This window comes from Haematobia irritans, chromosome 4, assembly GCF_050003625.1.
Source record: "Haematobia irritans isolate KBUSLIRL chromosome 4, ASM5000362v1, whole genome shotgun sequence".
Taxonomy (NCBI): domain Eukaryota; kingdom Metazoa; phylum Arthropoda; class Insecta; order Diptera; family Muscidae; genus Haematobia; species Haematobia irritans.
The window spans coordinates 135,663,827-135,691,547 of record NC_134400.1 but is presented as its reverse complement, the minus strand read 5'-3'; the positions used below and the strand labels follow the sequence as shown (position 1 = coordinate 135,691,547).

Sequence of the window (27,721 nt, the reverse complement as noted above, 5' to 3'; positions counted from 1 at the left end):
CGACATTTCGAGTTATCGACTTTTTTGAAATTGGAAAAGTTCAATTGGTAGCATTTGAAAATTCGACATTTTTCGGACGCAAACTTTGGATTAGTTAGGTGAATTAGGGACCATTAGACGTGTACCTACAAGTTTGAAACGAATGACAAAAGTTAAATATTTCGAAATATGTCTCTTTTAGTTGTGGAATTATGCTCTTAACATAGCTATGGGGTACTATGTTCGATTTTCGCTTTGAATATCAGGTGAATGTTATCTTAGAGTATAAACACCTTAAAATAGCACAATATTTTTGGCTTGTCTCTAGATACTTTGTAAGTTAGGTGTAAATTTAACGCAAAAAAAATATAAACCAACCTGATCGTTTCTGGGCGATTTCAACGAACTATAATCCATAACAGCATTTGCAGGTAATTTTTGAATTTTATTCCAATCAATGGAAGGTCCCTCTATTAAAATTAATGAATACAAATAAATCAACTTTACAAAGAAAATCTCCACAAAATACAATACCTTCTTGTAAAAAACGTCCAAAGAGATCAGCAAAACGCTCCATTTCCAGGCGCAAAGCAGTTCGTTTTTCAGAATCTGCTGTCTGCAAAAGCCTATCCAAGTCATTTTCCAGTTGGCGTAGAGCATCACGTTTTGTTAGCTCATGAAATTCCTTAGAATCTGATGGTGCTCTTTGGTGACCACGTACCTGCAATTAGAAGAAGTTACAAGAAATTATAGTGAGTTGAGTGTAATATTAAGCAAACAATTAAAGAGAGATAATGTTTCAAATATACTCAAGTAAGGTCGAAGATCGACTTTTCAACTAATCGACTTTTAGTAATCGTAAAAATCGACAAATCAACGAATGTTTTGAAAATCTAGTCAATCGTATTTTGATGTTAGTTTAAATTGACTTAAATAAATAAATTAAATGGCACGATCCTTTTTTGAGCGATTGTCAAATTGTGAGAGTTCAAACGCGAACAATTTTTTTATCGGTCAAATGTTCATGCACTAATGAACGCATGCTGGACCCATTAATGCCTAAGTTTGTCTCAATCTGACGATAGGTCGGTCACATGACGATCTTGCAAAATCAGTTGGCACAAATCATCAATGGTTTCCGGAAAAAATAGAAACGTTTGTCAAAAATTCATTTCTATTGAAAATTTTCTCAAAATTTTAATTCTATAGAAAATTTTCTCAAAATTTTATTTCTATAGAAAATTTTGTCAAATGCAGTCCATAGGGCTTTGCCCAAATAAATTTGACAAGCATACTTTTCCTCTGTTGGTTAAGCTACACTTGTAGTTTAGTCAATGCATGGTTTTAAGCTGAAATCAAAAACAACAATAACGATTGAAGAGAAACCAACAATAACAAACAAAACGAATGAAGATAGAGGAATCACGCTCAAAAACAAACCCTGCCAACTACATTCAAATCGATAATTTGAGTTTGGCAAAGGAAAAGAACCGACTATCAAACCTTTTTCAGAAGGTTCAAGTGTAGTTCACTTTGGGTTGAGTGAATTACCCGAATTTATTCTGATAGATTTGCTGCAAGTAGAGGATGCTGGTGAGGAATGTGGTAATTCCGAAACAAGTGTACATCCAACCATCTTTCAGTCTATAGGGCTTTGCCCAAATAAATTTGACAAGCATACTTTTCCTCTGTTGGTTAAGCTACACTTGTAGTTTAGTCAATGCATGGTTTTAAGCTGAAATCAAAAACAACAATAACGATTGAAGAGAAATTTTATTTCTATAGAAAATTTCGTCAAAATTTTATTTCTATAGAAAATTTTGTCAAAATTTTATTTCTATAGAAAATTTTGTCAAAATTTTATTTCTATAGAAAATTTTGTCAAAATTTTGTTTCTATAGAAAATTTTGTCCACATTTATTTCTATGGAAAATTTTGCCAACATTTTATTTTTATAGGAAATTTTGTCAAAATGTTATCTCTGTAGAAAATTTGGCAAAATTTTATTTCTGTAGAAAATTTGGCAAAATTTTATTTCTATAGAAAATTTTGTCAATATGTTATTTTTATAGAAAATTTTGTCAGCATTTTATTTCTATAGAAATTTTTGTCAAAATTTTATTTCAAAAGAAAATGTTGTCAACATTTTATTTCTATGGAACATTTTGTCAATATGTTATTTTTATAGAAAATTTTGTCAACATTTTATTTCTATAGAAAATTTTGTTAACATTTTATTTCTATAGAAAATTTTGTCAACATTTCATTTCTATAGAAAATTTTGTTAACATTTTATTTTTATATGAAATTTTGTCAAAATTTTATATCTATAGAAAATTTTGTCAATATGTTATTTTTATTGAAATTTTTGTCAACATTTTATTTCTATAGAAAATTTTGTAAATAGTTATTTTTATAGAAATTTTGGCAAAATTTTATTTCTATAGAAAATTTTGTCAATATGTTATTTTTATAGAAAATTTTGTCAGCATTTTATTTCTATAGACAAATTTGTTAACATTTTATTTCTATAGAAAATTTTGTCAACAGTTTATTTCTATAGAAAATTTTGTCAACATTTTATTTTTATATGAAATTTTGTCAAAATTTTATATCTATAGAAAATTTTGTCAATATGTTATTTTTATAGAAATTTTTGCCAACATTTTATTTTTATAGGAAATTTTGTCAAAATTTTATTTCTATAGAAAATTTTGTCAATAGTTATTTTTATAGGAAATTTGGCAAAATTTTATTTCTATAGAAAATTTTGTCAATATGTTATTTTTATAGAAAATTTTGTAAACATTTTATTTCTATAGAAAAATTTGTTAACATTTTATTTCTATAGAAAATGTTGTCAACATTTTATTTCTATAGAAAATTTTGTCAACATTTTATTTTTATATGAAATTTTGTCAAAATTTTATATCTATAGAAAATTTTGTCAATATGTTATTTTTATAGAAATTTTTGTCAACATTTTATTTCTATAGAAAATTTTGTCAATAGTTATTTTTGTAGAAAATTTTGCCAACATTTTATTTTTATAGGAAATTTTGTCAAAATTTTATTTCTATAGAAAATTTTTTCAATATGTTATTTTTATAGAAAATTTTGTCAGCATTTTATTTCTATAGAAAATTTTGTCAAAATTTTATTTCTATAGAAAATGTTGTCAAAATTTTATTTCTATAGAACATTTTGTCAACATTTTATTTCTATGGAAAATGTTGCCAACATTTTATTTTTATAGGAAATTTTGCCAACATTTTATTTCTATAGAAAATTTTGTTAACATTTTATTTCTATAGAAAATTTTGTCAACATTTTATTTCTATAGAAAATTTTGTCAACATTTTATTTCTATAGAAAATGTTGTCAACATTTTATTTCTATAGAAAATGTTGTCAAAATTTTATTTCTATAGAAAATTTTGTCAATATTTTATTTCTATGGAAAATTTTGCCAACAATTTATTTTTATAGAAAATTTTGCCAACATTTTATTTCTATAAAAGATGTTGTCAACATTTTATTTTTATAGAAAATTTGGCAAAATTTTATTTCTATAGAAAATTTTGTCAATATGTTATTTTTATAGAAAATTTTGTCAACATTTTATTTCTATAGAAAATTTTGTCAACATTCTATTTCTATGGAAAATTTTTGCCAACAATTAATTTTTATAGAAAATTTTGCCCACATTTTATTTTTATAGGAAATTTTGCAAAAATTTTATTTTTATAGGAAATTTTGTCAAAATTCTATTTCTATCGAAAATTTTGTCAAATGCAGTCCATAGGGCTTTGCCCAAATAAAATTGACAAGCATACTTTTCCTCTGTTGGTTAAGCTACACTTGTAGTTTAGTCAATGCATGGTTTTAAGCTGAAATCAAAAACAACAATAACGATTGAAGAGAAACCAACAATAACAAACAAAACGAATGAAGATAGAGGAAGCACGCTCAAAAACAAACCCTGCCAACTACATTCAAATCGATAATTTGAGTTTGGCAAAGGAAAAGAGATATGCTTGCAAATTTGTTTAGGCAGTAGTCGACTATCAAACCTTTTTTCAGAAGGTTCAAGTGTAGTTCACTTTGGGTTGAGTGAATTACCCGAATTTATTCTGATAGATTTGCCGCAAGTAGAGGATGCTGATGAGGAATGTGGTAATTCCGAAACAACTATACATCCAACCATCTTTCAGTCTATAGGGCTTTGCCCAAATAAATTTGACAAGCATACTTTTCCTCTGTTGGTTAAGCTACACTTGTAGTTTAGTCAATGCATGGTTTTAAGCTGAAATCAAAAACAACAATAACGATTGAAGAGAAATTTTATTTCTATAGAAAATTTCGTCAAAATTTTATTTCTATAGAAAATTTTGTCAAAATTTTGTTTCTATAGAAAATTTTGTCTACATTTTATTTCTATGGAAAATTTTGCCAACATTTTATTTTTATAGAAAATTTTGTCGACATTTTATTTTTATAGGAAATTTTGTCAAAATTTTATCTCTGTAGAAAATTTGGCAAAATTTTATTTCAGTAGAAAATTTGGCAAAATTTTATTTCTATAGAAAATTTTGTCAATATGTTATTTTTATAGAAAATTTTGTCAGCATTTTATTTCTATAGAAATTTTTGTCAAAATTTTATTTCTATTGAAAATTTTGTCAAAATTTTATTTCTATAGAAAATTTTGTCAAAATTTTATTTCTATAGAAAATTTTGTCATAATTTTATTTCTATAGAAAATTTTGTCATAATTTTATTTCTATAGAAGATTTTGTCAAAATTTTATTTCTATAGAAAATTTTGTCAACATTTTATTTCCATAGAAAAATTTGTCAAAATTTTATTTCTATAGAAAATTTTGTCAAAATTTTATTTCTATAGAAAATTTTGTCAAAATTTTATTTCTATAGAAAATTTTGTCAACATTTTATTTCTATTGAAAATTTTGTTAAAATTTTATTTCTATTGAAAATTTTGTCAAAATTGTATTTCTATTGAAAATTTTGTCAAAATTTTATTTCTATAGAAAATTTTGTCAAAATTTTATTTCTATAGAAAATTTTGTCAAAATTTTATTTCTATAGAAAATTTTGTCAAAATTTTATTTCTATAGAAAATTTTGTCAAAATTTTATTTCTATAGAAAATTTTGACAAAATTTTATTTCTATAGAAAATTTTGACAAAATTTTATTTCTATAGAAAATTTTGTCAAAATTTTATTTCTATTGAAAATTTTGTCAAAATTTTATTTCTATAGAAAATGTTGTAAAAATTTTATTTCTATAGAAAATTTTGTCAAAATTTTATTTCTATAGAAAATACAAATACATACATATAAATATCACTCGATCTGGACAGAATCTATAGACTCAAAATTTAAGTCGGCTAATACACTAGGGTGTAACACAATGTTAGTAAAAAATATGGGAAACATTTAAATCTGAAGCAATTATAAGGAAACTTCGCAAAAGTTTATTTATGATTTATCGCTCGATATATATGTATTAGAAGTTTAGGAAAATTAGAGTCATTTTTACAACTTTTCGACTAAGCAGTGGCGATTTTACAAGGAAAATGTTGGTATTTTGACCATTTTTGTCGAAATCAGAAAAACATATATATGGGAGCTATATCGAAATCTGAACTTATACCTGCTCCACAGTGTGGCGCAGGGTATAAAAATATTGTCAAAATTTTATTTCTTTAGAAAATTTATGAAGTACCTCTTAGTTGGAGAGGAATATTTTGTAAAATGTATCAAAACATCAAGAATTCTACCAATTTTCTACCAGAGTTGGTAGAATTCTACCAACTGTGACAACCGGGGCGCCACGACAATTTCGTATCAAATAAAATGCGTTGTGAGGTTTTCACGTAGTGCCATGAATCTAGTTTTAATTTATTCAATTACGAGTACATATAAAATGGACGGAAATTTTAAAAAAGACAACACATTCCCGTGAATAAAAAAAAACTCCCTATGTTTTAGGCATTCACACCTGAATTGTAGTATATAATTCCCTTTTGACTGAGATTTGCAGTAGCCTGATGAAGGGTGTTATGTAGTTCGCTTCGTCTGACTTTTCTGTATTTTCCAGTAGCACGTTATAAAGTCAACACTAAACAAAATTAAATGGCCAAATCAAAAATGTCTTCAAACAATTTTTTATGGGAAAATATATTGGTATGTATTTTTTATTAATGTTATTTGAAATAAATAATTAAAATAAAAATAAACAATTAAAAGATATTTTACATAATAAACCCTTTGACTACCAAGGATATTCAAAAACGGCCCTCTGATCTAACACAACGTTTAGTTAAGATTTATTTTATATCCTCCATCATAGGGTGGGACCCAGCGAAACTTTGGTAAGATGTTGAAGTGAAAAACTCATTACCAAATTTATTTCCAGAAGCAGAAGTATTGCCATTACCGCCAGCAATACTTCTGCTTCTGGAAATAATGAATGTTTGCGGCTACAAAACACCAATTTTTTTTCATCCACGTTGCAAATTTTTAAGAGCGAATTTAATTAGAAAAAAAATATAAATATATTACCAATATTTAAAACAATCGAAAGAATTTGCAGTGGAAAACAGAGGTTAACATTTATTTCAACCCATATCCTTAGGGGGTATTGAAAGTCTTTTTGGTGAGTGTGCAAAATACCTTGGCGTTATTTTGGACATGAAGCTGAACTTTATGCTTAATATTGAAGAAAGGGCGAGAAAAGCCACGGTAGCTTTGTATTCGTGCAAAAAGGCAATAGGAAAAAAGTGGCGACTAAAAACGAAAATTGTGCATTGGCTATACACGGCAGTGGTTAGACCTATAATGCTGTATGGTGTTGTATTCTGGTGGGCGGCACTTCAGCAACCGATAGGTTTAGATAAAGTTCAGCGTATGGCGTGCTTATGTATCTCAGGCGCATTCAGTAAGACAGGAACAGATTCCCTTAATGTCATGCTGCATCTATTGCCTTTAGACATTTTGGCCAAACAATCAGCTGCAACAACGGCTGTGCGGTTGCGCGAGCTATCGCTGTGGTCGGAAAAATTGTACGGTCAGAGTTCGGTCCTCAAAATAATGCCAAATGTGCCTAACGTAGTGGATTACACTCTGGCGAAACCACTTTTCGACAAAAAGTTTGAAACTCTAATTCCCGACAGTGAGGCGTGGTGTACACAGACCCCGGGGAATAAAAGATGTATAGATTTCCACACTGATGGCTCCAAATTGGATGGACAAGTGGGTTTCGGAGTATATTCTAATGATCTGGAAATTCGAATAGCGAAAAGATTACCTAATCACTGTAGTGTTTTTCAGGCTGAAATATTACCAATAAGAGAGGTGGTGAATTGGCTGAGAAGTAATGTTCCAATAAATATTGGCATTAATATATACTCAGACAGTCAATCTGCAATAAAATCCCTGTATCCTGTGTTCCTTAACTCAAAAACGGCTATCGACTGCCGCAAATCTCTCAACGAGATGGCTGAGCAGTACAATATTCACCTAATATGGATGCTTGGCCATAGAAACATATCGGGGAACTGCGAATCAGATGAGTTAGCAAGGCTAGGAACTACCTTACATATTCAAGGGGAACTAGAATCTGTTGGTATGGCACGGGCTACCTGCAAGCTCTTACTGTGTGAGAAGGCTGTTATGATGGCCAATGTTCGATGGGAGAATTGCAAGGGTTGGAACGACACCAAGCAAATATGGCCCCATTTAAACTTAAACCGCACACTAGATATGCTAGTGTTCTCAAGACGTCAGATATCACTCCTGATATCTGCTATAACGGGTCGCTGCCTGATAGGCGAATTTGCAAAAACTATTGATGCGAAGTATAATGACTATGTTACTGTATGAGCTGTCATGATGCGGAGGAAAAGGAATCAATTAAATACCTCTTGTGTGATTGTCCTGCATTTTGTGTAAGGCGTAAGCGAATTTTAGGGGCATATAGCTTTAGATTACTGGCGGACCTGGAAAACGTTAACTTAAGCAGTCTGTTAATGGTTTTGGAACAATCTGGTTGGTTCAACAAAAGAAAATAATAGAGAAGGTTCAGCGGCTAAAACTAGATATGCCCATATGTACTTTTAGTTAAATGTGGTATCACAATGGACTGACTAGTCTAAGTGAGCCTGAAACTTAACCGGGCTGCCACTTTAACCTAACCTAACCTACTTCAACTTTTTGCATGTGGGAAATAAAAACAAAACTATGTTATTTTCCGATGTTGCAAAATAGTTTTTCCATTTAAAAATAAGTATTTACCCATTTTTTGAAACAAGTTACCACCACGATTTCTTGGTAATAAGAATTTTTGCTGAGGGGTATACTAACATTATCATTCCGTTTATAACGCATCAAAATGTTGGTCTTCGACTCCATAAAGTATATACAAGTCGATCTAACAGTGTTCTGTCGTCTTCCGAGCGAAACAAGCTATTTCTTGAAACATGGCACAAGTTGTTGTTATTAATGTAGGTCGAATGGTATTGCAAATGGGCCATATCGGACGACTTTTAGGTATAGCCTCCATGTAAACGATGCACAGATTTCATTTACAGAGACTCTTGAAGGAGAAAATTTCATCCGATCCGTTTGAAATTTGGTAGGTGATATCAATATATGGTAAGCAGTTTTTCATTCAAACAACTAGCCAGTTTTTGCTGGGGTGGATGAAAATAAATAAAAAAAAACTGTATCTTTAAAAGCTATGACATTTTTTCAGTGTCATATGGCTGTGTAAGTGGAAAATGGTATAATTCATTTGTAAAATACGCCACGAAAAGTTATTACAAAATTAGACTAAAATAATTATGTTTAAAAAGCGTTAAGAAAATCACTCATGTGACACAAATTTTAATAGAAATCTACGCAAGCGTATGGGGTATTGCATTTGTAAAATCACCAAATTACTTTTAGTGATAACTGGAAGTTTTAAAAGAAACCATCCAACGGTGTACAAGTGAAGTGTTTAAAAATGAAACTAAAAAATCGTATTCCTTTTGTCATTCTTTGGACAATTTTACTGCTCAAGGGATGCAATGCGAGGCAAATGGAAAAACGTGGTGTAATGGACAATTTAAACGAAGGCTTAAAATTTGCTGGACAAATGTTTGGTAAATACATAGAAGAGAGTGTGATAGATATTTTTTTTTTCTAATCAATTTGGAATTTTTATTAAGGCGTCAATACCGCAGCTGATGTGGCAAATTTGGTGGCGAAAGCCTTTTCTACTACTTCTAACAAAGGCAAGCCAGATTTAGTTTCTCTCTTGCAAAAGGGCCTACAGGCTATACCCTCCTCCACATCGGCCACATCATCTGAAGAACAAATTCGACAAACCGAAAAACGACATACCCACGAGTCAATGGAGAGCAACCGAAACTATAATCGTGACAATGATAGATTGAATGGAGGAGAATCTTCAGAAAAATCGTCTTCTTCCGGACAAAATGACAATTTTGGGTTAAACACAGCTAAATTTGTCACCAGTATGTTACGTATGGTTGGATTTGATGCCACAAAACTTGGAGCTTTGGCGATAAATGTTTTAATAATGCTGGCCTCTACGGTAACTATAATAATGATAATAATAGCAAAGATTTACGAAAATTACATTTTTGTGTGAAAATGTAAAAACAATTCTTTATATAAACTAGCCGAACCCGATTCGGCCCGATTCGCGGCGCCTTCCTGAATTGTTATAACTGAGAGACTATTTGGTAAAAAAGTATTTAATTTTTAGGGAAGAATCATATCCTTTACAGAATATTTCGAAGGATAAAATAATGAAAAAAATTCAAAGAATTTGTAGTTATTTGCAAAATGCACATGTATGCAATGATGGCGGATTTTTTTAGGTTAAAGGTGTGTATTAAGATCGAGTTTAGCCGCTAAAATCGTAATTTTTTTACGATTACTTTTCTTTAATAATCCATTTTAAGGAATACAAACTTTGTGAAACTTGTGCTTTGGGCTATTCCCCATCAAGTTATAATAAAATTTGACACAAATATGCATAATTTTATGCCTTTTTTTTACTGATTTAGTTTTCACTTTAGCGGCAAAACTCAAACTTAGTACTCACCTTAAGGAAGTACGTGCATTACATGGTTCCCGGTGAACACAACATTTTTCTTTCATCTGTGGTTTATTTTTCTTGAATTGGTGTTATCCATAGCATTTTTAGTCGTTCAGCAGAATTGACGCTTATTTTTAAGAGAGATTTCACTCATGGAATTGTTTTACGTCTAGTGTATTCAAATTTCTGCGAATAATAGTATAATCAAATAAATAATCAAAATTTTATTAAGTTACCAACCAAAATATAAACCGGATTATTCTTTTAAAAATTAGGACTTACGAAGTCCCTTCACTGGCACAACAAATGAACTACACCTTTTTCTTCCTCCTGTGTGGAATTCATGGAGGAAGATAAAAACACTCTATGTTTCCTGTCAATTAAATGAGAGAAAGTAAATATTTAAAAGTTTTAAATATATTATCATAACTTTTTTTTTAAAATGTGGGTTACAGGGATGATGTCTTTCCGAATAACAGGTTGGCTGATAAGTCCCCGGTCTGACACATAGATGGCGTCGCTAGTATTAAATTCATATTATTTTTATATAGTATCAACCTTCAAATGATTCGTGTCAAAATTTGACGTCTGTAAGTCAATTAGTTTGTGAGATAGAGCGTCTTTTGTGAAGCAACTTTTTTTATTGTGACAAAAAAAATGGAAAAAAAGGAATTTCGTGTTTTGATAAAATACTGTTTTCTGAAGGGGAAAAATACGGTGGAAGCAAAAACTTGGCTTGATAATGAGTTTCCGGACTTTGCCCCAGGGAAATCAACAATAATTGATTGGTATGCAAAATTCAAGCGTGGTGAAATGAGCACGGAGGACGGTGAACGCAGTGGACGCCCGAAAGAGGTGGTTACCGACGAAAACATCAAAAAAATCCACAAAATGATTTTGAATGACCGTAAAATGAAGTTGATCGAGATAGCAGAGGCCTTAAAGATATCAAAGGAACGTGTTGGTCATATCATTCATCAATATTTGGATATGCGGAAGCTCTGTGCAAAATGGGTGCCGCGCGAGCTCACATTTGACCAAAAGCAACAATGTGTTGATGATTCTGAGCGGTGTTTGCAGCTGTTAACTCGTAATACACCCGAGTTTTTCCGTCGATATGTGACAATGGATGAAACATGGCTCCATCACTACACTCCTGAGTCCAATCGACAGTCGGCTGAGTGGACAGCGACCGGTGAACCGTCTCCGAAGCGTGGAAAGACTCAAAAGTCCGCTGGCAAAGTAATGGCCTCTGTTTTTTTGGGATGCGCATGGAATAATTTTTATCGATTATCTTGAGAAGGGAAAAACCATCAACAGTGACTATTATATGGCGTTATTGGAGCGTTTGAAGGTTGAAATCGCGGCAAAACGGCCCCATATGAAGAAGAAAAAAGTGTTGTTCCACCAAGACAACGCACCGTGCCACAAGTCATTGAGAACGATGGCAAAAATTAATGAATTGGGCTTCGAATTGCTTCGCCACCCACCGTATTCTCAGACCTCAAAAGGATGCTCGCAGGGAAAAAATTTGGCTGCAATGAAGAGGTGATCGCCGAAACTGAGGCCTATTTTGAGGCAAAACCGAAGGAGTACTACCAAAATGGTATCAAAAAATTGGAAGGTCGTTATAATCGTTGTATCGCTCTGTAAGGGAACTATGTTGAATAAAAAAACGAATTTTGAAAAAAAAAAAAATGTGTTTTTCTTTGTTAGACCGGGGACTTATCAGCCAACCTGTTATATACCGGAAAATGAAGCACCATTTATGTTGTCTGGGCAAATATCAAAAAATTTAATATTTAGGTCCCATAAAGGATCACCCTCTACCTTTCCAGCACATTTCAAGAAAATCAGAAAACTTTAAATTTTCCAAGAAAATAGGACAAAGTTGAGGTGTACATCCTCCACAAGATATCGAAAAATCAAGTACCCCATATCATTTACTCCCTTTCTCCCAAGTTCCCTGTAAATTTCAAGTAAAACAGAGTATTTTGGATTTTGCTCTATTATTTAAAATAAGGACATTCCCTTCCCCGATCAAATATTGAAAAAAGTTAGGGGTTTTTGATCAGATAATTACCAATCTTCCCTGCAATTTCAACAAAAACAAGTAAGGAAAGTCTAAAGTCGGGCGGGGCCGACTATATTATACCCTGCACCACTTTGTAGATCTAAATTTTCGATACCATATAACATCCGTCAAATGTGTTGGGGGCTATATATAAAGGTGTGTCCCTAATACATACATTTAAATATCACTCGATCTGTACAGAATTTGATAGACTTCTACAAAATCTATAGACCCAAAATTTAAGTCAGCTAATGCACTAGGGTGGAACGCAATGTTAGTAAAAAAATATGGGAAACATTAAAATCTGAAGCAAAAGGAAACTTCGCAAAAGTTTATTTATTATGATATATCGCTCGATATATATGTATTAGAAGTTTAGGAAAATTAAAGTCATTTTTACAACTTTTCGACTAAGCAGTGGCGATTTTACAAGGAAAATGTTGGTATTTTGGCCATTTTTGTCGAAATCAGAAAAACATATATATAGGAGCTATATCTAAATCTGAGCCGATTTAAACCAAATTTGGCACGCATAGCAACAATGCTAATTCTACTCCCTGTGCAAAATTTCAACTAAATCGGAGCAAAAAATTGGCCTCTGTGGTCATATGAGTGTTAATCGCGCGAAAGCTATATATGGGAGATATATCTAAATCTGAACCGATTTCAACCAAATTTGGCAGGCATAGCTACAATGCTAATTCTACTCCCTGTGCAAAATTTCAACTAAATCGGAGCAAAAAATTGGCCTCTGTGGTCATAAGAGTGTAAATCGGGCGAACGATATATATGGGAGCTATATCTAAATCTGAACCGATTTCAATAAAATTTGGCACACTTGACTACACTACTAATTGTACTCCTAGTGCAAAATTTCAACCAAATTGGGGTAAAACTGTGGCTTCTGGGACCGTTTTAGTCCATATCGGGCGAAAGATATATATGGGAGCTATATCTAAATCTGAACCGATTTCAATAAAATTTGGCACACTTGACTATAGTACTAATTGTTCTTCCAGTGCAAAATTTTAAGCACAAAAGGGTAAAACTATGGCTTCTGGGGCCAATAAGTGCATATCGGGCGAAATATATATATGGGAGCTATATCTAAATCTGAACCGATTTCTTCCAAAATAAATAGGGTTCTATTCTGAGCCAAAACACATACTTGTGCCAATTTTGAAGTCGATTGGACTAAAACTGCGACCTAGACTTTGATTACAAAAATGTGTTCACGGACAGACGGACATGGCTATATCGACTCAAGAGCCCACCCTGAACATTTTTGCCAAAGACACCATGTGTCTATCTCGTCTCCTTCTGGGTGTTGCAAACATATGCACTAACTTATAATACCCTGTTCCACAGTATGGCGCAGGGTATAAAAATTGGAGAACTTTTCTTTAGGGTTAGGTTAGGTTAGGTTAAAGTGGCAGCCCGATTAAATTTCAGGCTCACTTAGACTATTCAGTCCATTGTGATAAGGGTTTAAAATGTCGAAAAAAGAAGGGGATATTTGTCTAGACGCCACCTTAACCATTCCAGAAAATTTCAAGCAAATCGGAGAACTTTAGTTCAATTTTCAAAAAGTCGGGCAAGAGGGAGGTCCCACTCCCCAACCAGATATCATGTCGGGATCATGTTGGATATGAATTAAAAAATTTTGTGCTATTTTGTCAAATAATTAATTATTATAATTTTTTATGATTTTTAAGTGCAAACTAACGCTTGCGTGAAACCCTTGACTTCAAATATTTTCAAAATTTCGCAATTTTTCTAGAATGAATTTAGAAATGTTTTCGACAAAATGTAAATAATTTATACCATTTTATTAATCCTTACCCTGTTTTTAACATATTTGAAACAAAAAATGTTAAAATTGCCCTTTAAAAGTATGAAAAAAGCGAGTTGTAAAAAATTGAATTAAAAGAACTTCCTGAGTAGTTAAAATAAAGAACATCTCTGGAAGGACATTTTAGAGTGATTTTAAAGTAGTGCCTTTAGAAGTACTTCCAAATTTTTTTGCTGGGAACTTAAAAATATAGAAGCTATTGGAGACACATGGCCACTATCGGATTTGGTTATGGAAATTTTCATTTCATCGTATCTGGCAACCCTAAGCCATGCAAGAATAAAAATTTAGTGCTCTGCTCAATTTATCTGTTTTTCTAAAGTATTAATAATTTTAATATAACTTAAAGTATTAAATAGCAAATATCAAGCGTCTGCTGAATACAAAATTTATAATATTGCGTCGACTTTGATCATCATTGCATTATTTAATTGCATTCTAATTACTCGTGCTGCCGCTGTCACCTGCTATTTTTCGTTAACGGTTTGCACTGCTGTTTGTTTACAAAATTACTTCTTGTCCTGTCTGCAGCAAAAATGTAACCAAAAGCACTGGAGGTGTTTTTTACTGCATTTGTGAGGAATGGTTCCACCTGAAAAAGTGATCTGGACTCAGTGACGCTGCCTGTGCTTTTAAAAAAGCTGGAGCTGTTGGCTGGAAATGTGGAGGGTGCTCTTCTTTTGTTGCAGTTGGCAATGTCGGTATTAATAACCTCACAAAAAAAATGGACGATTTAACAAATACATTGCCAACTAAAATACGTAGTGAAATTGACCAAGCTATTGTTCCCATTATGGAGGCTTTTGAAAAAACAAAAAACATTGCGAAGAAAACAATACTGCTGTATTGGCTGAGGTACGACAGCTACGAGCGGAGAATAATATGATTCGCTACCAATTGAATAGACACGATATTTAAGTGTCAGGTTTGCCTACAAATGTCGAATCGTGTGACATGGCTGTGAAGATCCCTGAGGCACTAGGAGTTAGCACTGTTGCGACTGATATTATTTCTTCGTTCTGGCTTGGAAAACAAAAGAGGTCCATGTTGATTAAGTTCCATTCTTTGGCCAAACGAGACGAGATCATGAAGAAATATATGTCAAGTAAAAATTTAAAGCATTCATCAATTTTTGGATCCAATATAGAAGCCAGGATCTATCTCAATGACAACTTGCCTCTACTTGCCTTAAAAATAAAAAATCTCTGCCGCTGTTTGTTAAAAGAAAAAAAGATTAAACGTTTCCAACTTATTCCATCTGCTGCTAAAGCCGTCATCTTCGACTTCAACAATGATAAAAAGGTGAATTCTTACGACGGCCTTCTTAAACTTGGCAATGAAGCTTAAGCAAATTTTATAAGATCCCAACAAGGAAGTCGGTCAAATCGCCATGTTTTGGGGGATACACCTAATTTTGGAACTCCTACTGCAGCAAATTGACATATAATGTCGCGATTTTTTTCTCTTTGTTTCTTCACAAGGATGGGAAGGAAGGTGGGGGTAAGGGGTTAGTCATTAGAGCGGGCTTTGATGACACCTCCGCTACATATTATTGCTTCATATTTGCCTGGTACTAAATCTACGAAGTTTGATGAATTGAAAAATATTTTGGGTGGAGGATATCTTGATATCATTGGATTTGCAGAAACATGGTTAAAACCGTATGTATCTAACAAATGTATAAGCATCCCAGGTTATAAGCTACTTCGTAATGATCGTTGTGATAGACGTGGTGGCGGTGTTGCTTTTTACATCTCTTCTAGACCTAAAACTAGAGTTCTTAAGACAATTTCAGAGTCTGATTGCGAATTGTTATTTATTAGGATTTCCGCCATTTTCTTACGAGGTGTAATTTGTAAGTAGTCCACAACGACAGCCTACACATTATGACTATACCCACAATTTTTTTTTTTCGATGATTGATTATTTTTTGGTTAGTAATGCCTCTTCTGTACTTAAAAGCAATCAATTCTATTTTCCAGCCGTGAATTCTTATCATGTTTTTTTATTAGTGCAATATAATTTAGAGAATAGTTCTGGCTCTAGTTCTCATGTGGTATTTATAGATTTGGAATCAGTTAATTTGGACGATCTATCAGAGGATATTCTATCTCGGGACTTTTCAATCTTATATGGAACGAATGATACTGATGTACAAGTTGGTTTTATGAACGAGATCATTAATAGTCTCTTTTTGTCCCATGTGCCTGAACGGAAAGGTTAGGTGGCAGCCCTATGTATCAGGCTCATTTAGACTATTCAGTCCATTGTGATACCACGTTGGTGCACTTCTTTCTTACCACTGAAACCACTTAGAGAAGAAGTCACCAGCATTACTGCGGTGGGATAATCCACCGCTGAAAAACTTTTTGGTGTTCGGTCGAAGCAGGAATCGAAACCACGACCTTGTGTATGCAAGGCGGGCATGCTAACCATTGCACCACGGTGGCTCTCCTGAATGTAAATCAACGCAGTTTACTTCTGAGGTCAAGGCTGCTATCATTAATCGGGACTTAGCTTACAGAACTTACACTGAGGACAGAAGTCACCAGAATAAGATGACTTATAAACACTATAGAGCTATTGCTCGACGGTGTATTAGACAGGCCAAGCGCGCTTTTGGTGTGCGGGTCTTCTCTGGGATACGTTCTTCGTGTGATTTTTGGTCTCGGCTGATTTCAGAAATATCGATGAAAGTGAACTTTTTTATGCAATAAATAGGATTAATTCCAACGCCGTTGGATTTGATTCTATTCCTATTAAATTTATAAAAATATTGTATCCATTCATCTGTTACCATATGGCTCATATATTTAACACTATTCTTATGACAGGTAAATTTCCAGTTAATTGGAAGCTTGCAAAAGTTCTTCCTCTTCAGAAAAAGGGAACTTCTGGGTCTGCATGTTCAGATTTCAGACCTATCTCCCTCTTACCTGCTCTCTCTAAAGCGTTTGAAATAGTCTTGAAGGATCAAATCTGTTCGCATTTGGACGCACACTCATTGGTAGACTGTCGTCAGTCTGGTTTTAGGAGATATCATGGTACGATTTCCTTGATGGTTCACTTGACCGACACGATAAGACGGTCACTAGATGCTAGATATCCGGGAATTCTTGCAATATCCGGGAATTCTTGCAATATATTGGACTTAAGTAAAGCATTTAATTCGGTAGATCATACTACTCTTATGGATAAATTATTCTGACAATTTTATTTTTCTTACTCGTCTTGCAAGTTGATATCATCATTTCTGTCTTGTCGATCACAGTTTGTTTTGTCCAATGGTCGTGTGTCGTCAATCCGCGAGGTACTTTGCGGTGTACCTCAGGGTTCTATATTTGATCCGATTTTATTTATGCTCTATGTTAATGATCTTCGTGACGGTATTTTCAATTCTGAAAATACAGTCATTTCCGTCCGTGTATAACTGGAATGCTTTTATATAAAAAACGTCGACAAATAAAGTATTGAGAATGATCTTTTTGGATCCGGAAGTGGTGCAAAGTTAGCGCAAAAGCGATGAATTTAACATGGACTTGTCATAGGATGGATGCCCACCATTTCAACAGCCGGTACACCGAACTCGCATTAAGGTGTGATCCGGATTGAGTGTTTTCGATGTGAATTAAAAAACTCTGTTATATTTTGCCAAATAAATGAGTTTTATACTTTTCTATGATTTTGAATGCATTCTAACGCTTGTCTGAAACGTTTGACCTCAAATATTTTCAAATATTCGGAAGTTTTCTATAATAGATTTAGCGTTTTTTTTCGTTACAATTTAAATAGTTTGTACCATTTTATTAATTCTTACTCTCTTTCTAAACTATTATAAGAAATGGGAGGTATACAAAATTGAATTAAAAGAACTTCCAGCGCAGTTAAAATAAAGAACTTCTTTGAAAGAACATTTTTGGAAGTGCTTTTAAAATTGTGCCTTTAGAACAACTTTAAATTTTTTTGCTGGACACTTTTACACGTAAAAAAAATTCTTTCCTCCCAAATAAAACTTTCCACTGGACCCTGTATTTCCTACGAAATAACCGAAACGATACAAATTGTGGTTTTGGAAAAAGGTGTTGCAGCAATAATAAACATTGTTAGAATAGAAACATTTTTTTTTTGCAGATAAAAGTTTGAACTTTTTTGAAGAAACACAAACGAATGAATTTTGCGATACCAGTTCTCCAAACGTTTTATATTTTTTCGTACATTCAGATATATTTATAAGTTTCAAAAAACTCAGCAAGAATCTATATTTCTTACAATATCCTATTTAAATACATTTCTCACTTCCAGATAGGAACCACTCTGCTAGGAGGAGGAGGAGGAGGAGGAAAACCCACGAAACCTCAGCGCACTAAAAACGTATACTCTTCAGATGACTATAATGCAGAAACAGGGCCTGAGGAAGTATATGGTCCCAATGATCATCAACCACGAGAATTGATGGAAGGTACTCCTTTTGATTGGTTCCTCCAGAATCCATCTAAACAAATGAAATCGTTGCTAGATCAGGCCATCGATACTAATTTATCTGATAAAATAATTAAAATGATAGAAAATCATGAAACGACTGGAAACGAACGATCATGCCTTAAAATGCTTATATGCAAAAGTTCTCCGTTCATCTGGGGCATGCAAAAGTCTGTAAAGAATCGTATCCGTGGTGATGACAAAGAAAATATTGAATCAATAAAATCTGAGGAAACCCAAAGACCATACGATGTTGAAAGTTTATATACACACATGCCATCATTAGATGAGTTTAGAGATCATGCTGTCAAATGTGACCAATTATATTCGAATGTGTGTAATACAAAGAAATTGCATCAACGAAATCAGAATTGAAATTAAATTGTTGATACACTTACAAAAAAAACAACTATCTTTCAAAATCTTGGATTTGGTATCGATACCAAGTAAACATTGTAAAATATTATTATCATATTATAAATTGTTATTTTATTTTCATGGAAAGTTTAAAATCAAATAAATAGTACAACTTGATAAATTATTGTATAAATTAGTTTCAAAAATTTTAATTAATTTTTAATTTTATTTTAAAAAAAAACCTTATCATTCATACACGCATGAAAAAGACTGTTTTTCATATGTTTGGGTGTAAAAATTATATGTTTAGAACTCAAATTTTTTAACACAATATTTTAAGGTGCAAGCATATAATGTTCATAAACTAGCATAACATGTTTGGGACATATATGTTAATATGTTAGAATTTTATATTATGTTTGGGACATAAAATTTTTGTAAATATAATATGCTTGGATGCAAGCATATATTAATTTCGAAATAGCCTATATATGTGTTTAGAAAGAGAGACCTAAAGAGTAAGCTGCAAGTAAATGAATGGAGGTAACCAATTGTCGCCTTAAAAATATATTCACATAAAGAAAATTTCATAATTTTTTTTCTACCAGTGCATGCCTAAGGTGAAACATAATATGTTTGAACAATACAAACAATACTTTGTTTGGACCAATCCTGAAAATAAATATGCTTGAAGCACAATATGGGGTATATGTTACAGAAGCGATATTTTTGAGGGTGCAGTGAGTCCTACTTTCTTCAAGGCCCATCTCACCCCATCATTTGTTTTACAATTCAAATTAAATTTTATTTATTAATTATATGTGACAATTTATCAGAAGTGTTATTTCGACAAACAACTTGTTATTTTTAATGTGTACATCTAATATGTATATCTTATACATCCATAAATTGATGTATTGATATTGATGTGTCATGTATTGCAACTAACTTCAGGTTCTCAAAATTTTATTTCTATAGAGAATTTGGTTAACATTTTATTTCTATAGAAAATTTTGTCAAAATTTAATAAATAAATTTTGTCAAAATTAACAAACATTATTTTCCTCTGTTGTTTAAGCTACACTTGTAGTTTAGTCAATGCTTGGTTTTAGGCTGAAATCAAAAAACGACAACAATGATTAAAGAAAAAACCAACAATAACAAAACAAAACGAATGAGAAAAAGAGGAAGCATGCTCAAAATAAACCCAGCCAACTGCACTCAAATCGATGATTTGACGGTGGCAAAGGAAAAGAGATATGTTTGTACGAATTTATTTCGGCATAAGCCGGCTATCATATAAAACCTTTTTTCGGAAGGTTCAAGTGTAGTTCACTGTGGGTTGAGTGAATTACCCGAATTCATTCTGATAATTGGTTGATAGTTTTGCTGCAAGTAGAGGATGCTGATGAGGAATGTGGTAATTCCGAAACGTGCGTCCATCCAACCATCTTGCAGTCTATTGGGCTTTGCCCAAATAAATTTGACAAACATTATTTTCCTCTGTTGGTTAAGCTACACTTGTAGTTTAGTCAATGCATGGTTTTAGGCTGAAATCAAGAAAACGACAACAATGATTAAAGAACATAACCAACAATAACAAAACAAAACGAATTAAAGAAAGAAGAGGAAGCACGCTCGAAATAAACCCAGCCAACTGCACTCAAATCGATGATTTGATGGTGGCAAAGGAAAAGATTTATGTTTGTACGAATTTTTTTCGGCATAAGCCACCTACACAGAAAAAAATATCACCAGAATATTTCCAATTAAAAAGTTAATTGAAGTTGAATGTTTTTTCAATTAATAAATTAATTGATACAATTAACTTTTTAATCAAGATAGAAACATTAGGTTAATTAAGTCAATGATTGAAAATTTAAAAATTTTTAATTAAAAAATTAATTGATAGAATTAACTTTTTAATCAAATTCAGAAGACTAAATAAGTCAGTTAAAAAAAGTGATGAACATTTCTTAATCCAAATAAAAACTCTAAGCCAATTCAGAAAGTAGTTGAAAATAGTTACCTTTTTAAATAAACAATTAATTGGGGTTTGCATTCAAAATCAATTAAATTTTTAATTGAATCAATTAAAAAATTAATTGAAAATTGCTAATGGCATCAATTAATTTTTTAATCAAGGATTTTTTCTATGCCCAATTAAAACTGTGATTGATACTATCATTTTCGTGATTGAAGACATTTCAATTAAAAAATTAATTGGATCAATTAATTTCGTGATTGAATCAGAAAAATATTTTTTTTGTGTATATCATGTAAAACCTTTTTTCGGAAGGTTCAAGTGTGGTTCATTGTTGGGTTTAATGAACTGCCTGAATTTATTCTGATAATTGGTTGATAGTTTTGCTGCAAGTAGAGAATGCTGATGAGGAATGTGGTAATTCCGAAACGTGCGTCCATCCAACCATCTTGCACTCTATTGGGCTTTGCCCAAATAAATTTGACAAACATTATTTTCCTCTGTTGGTTAAGCTACACTTGTAGTTTAGTCAATGCATGGTTTTAGGCTGAAATCAAGAAAATGACAACAATTTTGAATATTTGTAGAAAATTTTAACTAAACAGTATTACTCCGATGTCATAAAAATAAGTAAATACTTTTCGACAAATTCAAGAAAATTTATTAGACATAACTGAGTTTTTCACTTGTTAAAGATAATTTTGTAGTTTGAAGTAAAAACTTGGAGTTCAAAATTGCAAGAATGTCTTTAGTGACATACGAAGTTCATGATGGACGCATTTTTGGTAAAATTTACAAATTTGAAGAAATTCTGAACTATTTTGTGGAAGACACGAATTTAGTTTATCTTTATGCTTCATTTGAGTATATTTTTTTCCTCGGGTTTAGTTAATTTAACTAACGTACACAAAAAATTATTAGAGTAAAGAAAACTTTCTCCAAACATAATAATTCTATGAACTAAAATAAAGTTAAATTGGCTTTAGTGAAATAGAGAGTTCACTTTTTTTTGAGTGTAGCCCGATATTGCCGTAAACCCCTTATTTATCAACTGATCTTACTCAAAGTTGTCGTACTCTAATCTTCTATAGTATATGTGTAAAATATCATCCAAATCGGTTCGGATTTAGATATAGCTGCCATATATATGTAGCATCCGATTTTCAAAAAAGTGCCCCTTATAACCTTTTTTTTTTTTGACCATAGTGGCCTTATTTATTAACCGATCTTACTCAAATTTAGTACAAGTTAATCTCCTGCTATATATCTAAAAAATTTGCAAAATATAATCAAAATCGGTTCAGATTTAGATATAGCTCCCATATAGTATATGTATCGCCCATTTTTGAAACATTAACCCATGATAACGTTAATGGTCAGAAACATAATAGCCTTATTTACTCTAATTTAGCACAAGCTAACCTTCTGTAGTATCAACCAAACCTGGAAAATATCCAAATCGATTCAGATTTAGATATAGCTCCCATATATATGCATCGCTCGATTTTGGTCATAATACTCTTTTTTAGTAACCAATCTTACTCTAGTTTAGCACAAGCTAACCTTCTGTAGTATCAACCAAACCTGTAGCTCTTACATAAATATATTACCCTATTTTCACAAATTTGGATTTAGTACCCACACTAATTGAGCGATTTCCTCTATTTTTAATAATGGAATCAATATTAGTGGCATATTAACTCTGTAGGTTCAGAATCAACTATATCTCGTAACTAATATCAAACATTTCTGTTCAGATTGTGATAAAACTCTCATAATCATGTGCCCCTTAATGTTCTTAAATATGGAAATTCTGTTTTTGGGTATGATATAGTCGGCCCACCCGACTTTCTACTTTACTTACTTGTTCATTTTAAAGTCAAATTTTTATCAACACGCGAAATACTTTTTATGTGTTTTTCTCTGATAAAAACAAAAGTTACATCACTCAAAATGCTATAATTCATAAATTAAAGACACGATAGCTCTCTTACAATTATATGGATAATAATTACAGTATTGCTATGTGTGTGTCAGACAGGAGACTTTTCAATTGACCCCTCATATATTGCATGTGTATTTTATTTGTAAGTAATTTCGAAATATTCAAAAACTTCTCTTTTTATTTCGTTGAATTCCAAGGCCTATATCTTCCAATACTTGACACTTGGATCGAAATAAATAGCAACATCGCTATAGAAATTAAGTTATCGTGCATGTTTTCTTTGTCAGTGTAATTTTTAATTATTTGCACGCCATAAATGTCGTAACATGTTAGAATTTGTATCATACTCGAATGCTTATTTATACCACACACTCGTATAACCTTTGGAAAGGACAAACTTGCATGTTTTGAATTCGTACAAGTTTGTTTGTGTATCAATTCCAATTGTTATCAAAAGCATGCACTTATATAGATTTGTTTGCAAATAGCCATCATTTTGTTGTCCATGCGGTTATCAGTCAACGGGAAACTATGTGCCGAACAGTTTTCTTACAAGCACTTGTTGCAGTCAATATTGGAAATGAGTGAAACGTTATCTCTTTACATTTGTATGTGATTTACAAGGGGTCGGACGAATACATAGAGATTTTTTATTGTTACTCTTATGGTTTCTCTCAATTGCTCAGTTGAAATTAGGGACCCCGATCACGGCTGCCACAGTTGGTAGAATTCTATCAAAAATTTTAGATTTTTTACTGTTTGCTAGATTGGTAGAATTCTTGATATTTTGGTAGATTTTGCACAGAGGTACTTCATATATTTTCGTTGGAAATAAAATTTTGACAACATTTTCTATAGAAATAAAATTTTGACAAAATTGTCTAAAGAAATAAAATGTTGACAAAATTTCCTATAGAAAAAAATGTTGTCAAAATTTTCTATAGAAATAAAATTTTGACAAAATTTTCTAAAGAACTAAAATGTCAAAATTTTCTATAGATATAAAATTTTGACAAAATTTTCTATAGAAATAAAATGTTGACGAAATTTTCTATAAAAATAAACTATTGACAAAACTTTCTATAGAAATAAAATGTTCACAAAATTTTCTATAGAAAAAAAAAAATAAAATTTTATATAGAAATAAAATGTAGAGAAAACTTTCTATAGAAATAAAATTTTCTATAGAAATAACATTTTGACAAAATTTTCTAAAGAAATAAAATGTTGTCAAAATTTCCTATAGATATAAAATTTTGACAAAATTTCCTATCGATATAAAATTTTGACAAAATTTTCTATAGAAATAACATTTTGACAAAATTTTCTATAGATATAAAATTTTGACAAAATTTTCTATAGAAGTAAAATTTTGACAAAATTTTCTATAGAAATAAAATGTTGGCACAATTTTCTATAGAAATAAAATTTTGACAAAATTTTCTATAGAAATAAAATTTTTACAAAATTTTCTATAGAAATAAAATTTTGACATTTTCTATAGAAGTAAAATTTTGATAAAATCTTCCATAGAAATAAAATTTTGACAAAACTTTTCTATAGAAATAAAATGTTGACAAAATTTTCTATAGAAATAAAATGTTGAGAAAATTTTCTATAGAAATAAAATGTTGACAAAATTTTCTATAGAAATAAAATTTTTACAAAATTTTCTATAGAAATAAAATGTTGACAAAATTTTCTATAGAAATAAAATTTTGACAAAATTTTCTATAGAAATAAAATTTTTACAAAATTTTCTATAGAAATAAAATGTTGACAAAATTTTGACAAAATTTTCTATAGAAATAAAATTTTGACATTTTCTATAGAAGTAAAATTTTGATAAAATTTTCTATAGAAATAAAATTTTGACAAAATTTCCTATAGAAATAAAATGTTGACAAAATTTTCTATAGAAATAAAATGTTGACAAAATTTTCTATAAAAATAAAATGTTGACAAAAATTTCTATAGAAATAAAATGTTGACAAAATTTTCTATAAAATAAAATTTTGACAAAATTTTCTATAGAAATAAAATTTTCTATAGAAATAAAATTTTTACAAAATTTTCTATAGAAATACAATTTTGACATTTGACATTTTCTATAGAAAAAAATTTTGGCAAAATTTTCTATAGAAATACAATTTTGACATTTGACATTTGACATTTTCTATAGAAAAAAAATTTGGCAAAATTTTCTATAGAAAAAAAATTTGACAAAATTTTCTATAGAAATAAAATGTTGACAAAATTTTCTATAAAATGAAATTTTGACAAAATTTTCTATAGAAATAAAATTTTCTATAGAAATGAAATGTTGACAAAATTTTCTATAAAAAAAAATTTTTGGACAAAATTTTCTATAGCAATGAAATGTTGACAAAATTTTCTATAAAAATAAAATTTGGACAAAATTTTCTATAGAAATAAAATGTGGACAAAATTTTTTATAGAAATAAAATGTTGACAAAATTTTCTTTAAAAATAAAATTTGGACAAAATTGTCTATAGAAATAAAATTTCGACAAAATTTTCTATATAAAATTAAATTTTGCGAAAAATTTCTATATAAATAAAATTTTGACAAAATTTTCTATAGAAATTAAATTTTGACAAAATTTTCTGTAGAAATTAAATTTTGCAAAATGATATTTTTTGGTAAAATTTTTTCCCAATTTTGGTAGATTGTTGGCTCGAGTGGCATCCGTGACCCTGATCGATTTAAATTTAACTTTTTATATCGGTATGTATATGTTTTTACACTACCATATAAAATTTAGTTCATATCAGTTCATAATAAACACTGTGTGCAAAAACAGTATTGGGTGCGCTAATTAAAATTGTGGGATTTTTCAAAGGTTTGACAATTTATTCCGAAAAAATTGCAAAAAAAACTTAACAATCGAAGTACATTGAAAAAACAGTGAACCCACCAGGAAAAAAAATTGGTTTAGTTTAGAAAATTTAGATTATTTTTTGAAAATGTTAACTTAACAGTATTAAAACGCTGACATCAGGCTGATATCACAAAACTAAATAAATATTCTTAGACAAATTCAAGAAAATGTATTAAACATAATTAATTGTTTTCACTTGTTAAAAATAAATTTTGTAGTTTGAAGGCAAGAATCGGAGTTCAAAATTGCAAGAATGTCGTTAGTGCCATACGACATTCAAAATGGTTCAATTTTACAAATTTAAAGACATAATGAACTATTTTGTGAGAAATACAAATTTAGTAGAATAAAGATGGCGAAGGAGATAGAATAACGAAAGAGTACAACAGAACATAGTGAGAGAATCAAATAAGAGCAATTAAATTGGTTTCACATCCTGTAAAAGTGTCAATGTTTATCACAAAAAATGTATACTTTTCTTCCAAACAAACTTCCATACAGCGAAAAGCAAAAGATAATCGAGTATTTTTCGTCTATGCGTTTAGGGGGAACATTTTGTTTTTACTGTAGGAGACAATCTTAAGAAGTTTTAAGATACGTTGCCACCTGTTACAGTTGCAACAATTAGAATTTTGTACGCAATCCATAGTGGACGGTACATAAATTAAGTTTCAGACCGGCCGAACATTGGCTGTATATACTATTGTCTTCTTCCATACTTCATTTTCAATGTGGTGTATTGGAGACCTGGATGTCCAGTATTTTTTTTTTAATATTTCACAATTATGTGCTAGCAAAACATACTCTATCAAGACTAGTTTTTAGGCCGTATATTAAATATATATATATATATATATATATTTTTTTTCAATTTCAACTATGTTGCCTCTAGACTTAATTGTTTTATTTAATGGAACTCTGCGTACATCATTTGTTTATCAAATATTTGTGATTATATTAATGGTCACAAAATCAAAAAATTGCCCAGTCATCTCACTTATTAGCTTTTAATAGCCATCATTTCCCTATATCTACTAATGCTTTTAAAAAATTATATTTATTTTATAACAAAAAATATATACATATGCCAAATATTGAATGGAACATACTGACAATTATAAAGTTGAAATCTCAATTGGGTAAGAAGTTGTCCAACCAATTATATGTTAGTAAGCGATTTCATATATGAATACTTTCAACAACTATTTCCACAAAGATATGCATTAACCTTATCTACCGAATATGTTGAATATATTCTTAAACCTTGAACATGAACTGTTTGTTGTTGTCAAATTGTGTATGTTGATGATGTTCGAGTAAATATTGGTAGTTTGCGATAAGACGTAGGAATTCACAATGCCTCGACATAATTCGTATCGAGAACGATGCTCAATATTCGGAGAAAAAAACTATTGGGTGCAAGACCCAAGTTAAACAAAAAAAAAAGAGTTTTCAATTAGAACTAATTGGTTCCGGAACGACACAAGACCAGTTGTTATAAGGCTGAAGTACACAGTATTCAAATAAAATGTTGACAACATTTTCTCTACACTGGTAGAAAAAAGGCGGTACGTGGCTATTACCGTTTGGTATTAATAGATTGGTTCACGTTACCTTTCAATTTTGATACCACTTTATATCAAATCATTTACATCCGGTATTATTATGGTATTAACTATCACATCCCCATAACATATGATATGTCGCCGTTGCTAAAAACTAATTGGTCGCCTTGGTAGTTTATTTTCTTCACATAAAGGAAGTGGGCGAGTAAATTACAATATTTCTTAGAAAACGTGACGACCAAAAAACTAAATTTGTGAAGCATTGGTAAGTTTAATATGGTTTAGCATTATAAATTTTTTTAATTCGGCATTCTTCTCTCATTAGATGCACTGAAAAAAAAGCATGCCCTGTTCCAAAGATTTTGTCTTTACTTTAAAAATTTTAGTATTGATTCCGAGCCAAAGAAGCGGAGAATACAAGTAAGGATACTTTTAAGACACAATTCTCTT

The 27,721-nt window shown here is 30.9% G+C and overlaps 2 protein-coding genes across 3 annotated transcripts in view; one reads left to right on the top strand and one right to left on the bottom strand.

Annotated features, from left to right (window-relative positions):
- The window catches only part of UGP (UDP-glucose pyrophosphorylase), an 86,716-nt gene that overhangs the window by 23,880 nt on the left and 35,115 nt on the right, over positions 1 to 27,721 (bottom strand). For both annotated transcript variants that reach the window (XM_075303355.1, XM_075303354.1), the window contains exons 2-3: positions 514 to 700; positions 358 to 449 (exon numbers count right to left, since the gene is read on the bottom strand). In XM_075303355.1, the coding sequence (XP_075159470.1) occupies positions 358 to 449; positions 514 to 700 (279 nt within the window). The remainder of the gene's footprint in view (positions 1 to 357; positions 450 to 513; positions 701 to 27,721) is intronic.
- LOC142234667 (uncharacterized) lies at positions 8,950 to 19,032 on the top strand. Its single transcript, XM_075305837.1, has 3 exons — positions 8,950 to 9,147; positions 9,214 to 9,602; positions 18,341 to 19,032. Exons 1-3 carry the CDS (start codon positions 9,009 to 9,011, stop codon positions 18,890 to 18,892), a joined length of 1,080 nt encoding a protein of 359 aa, XP_075161952.1. The 5' UTR covers positions 8,950 to 9,008; the 3' UTR covers positions 18,893 to 19,032.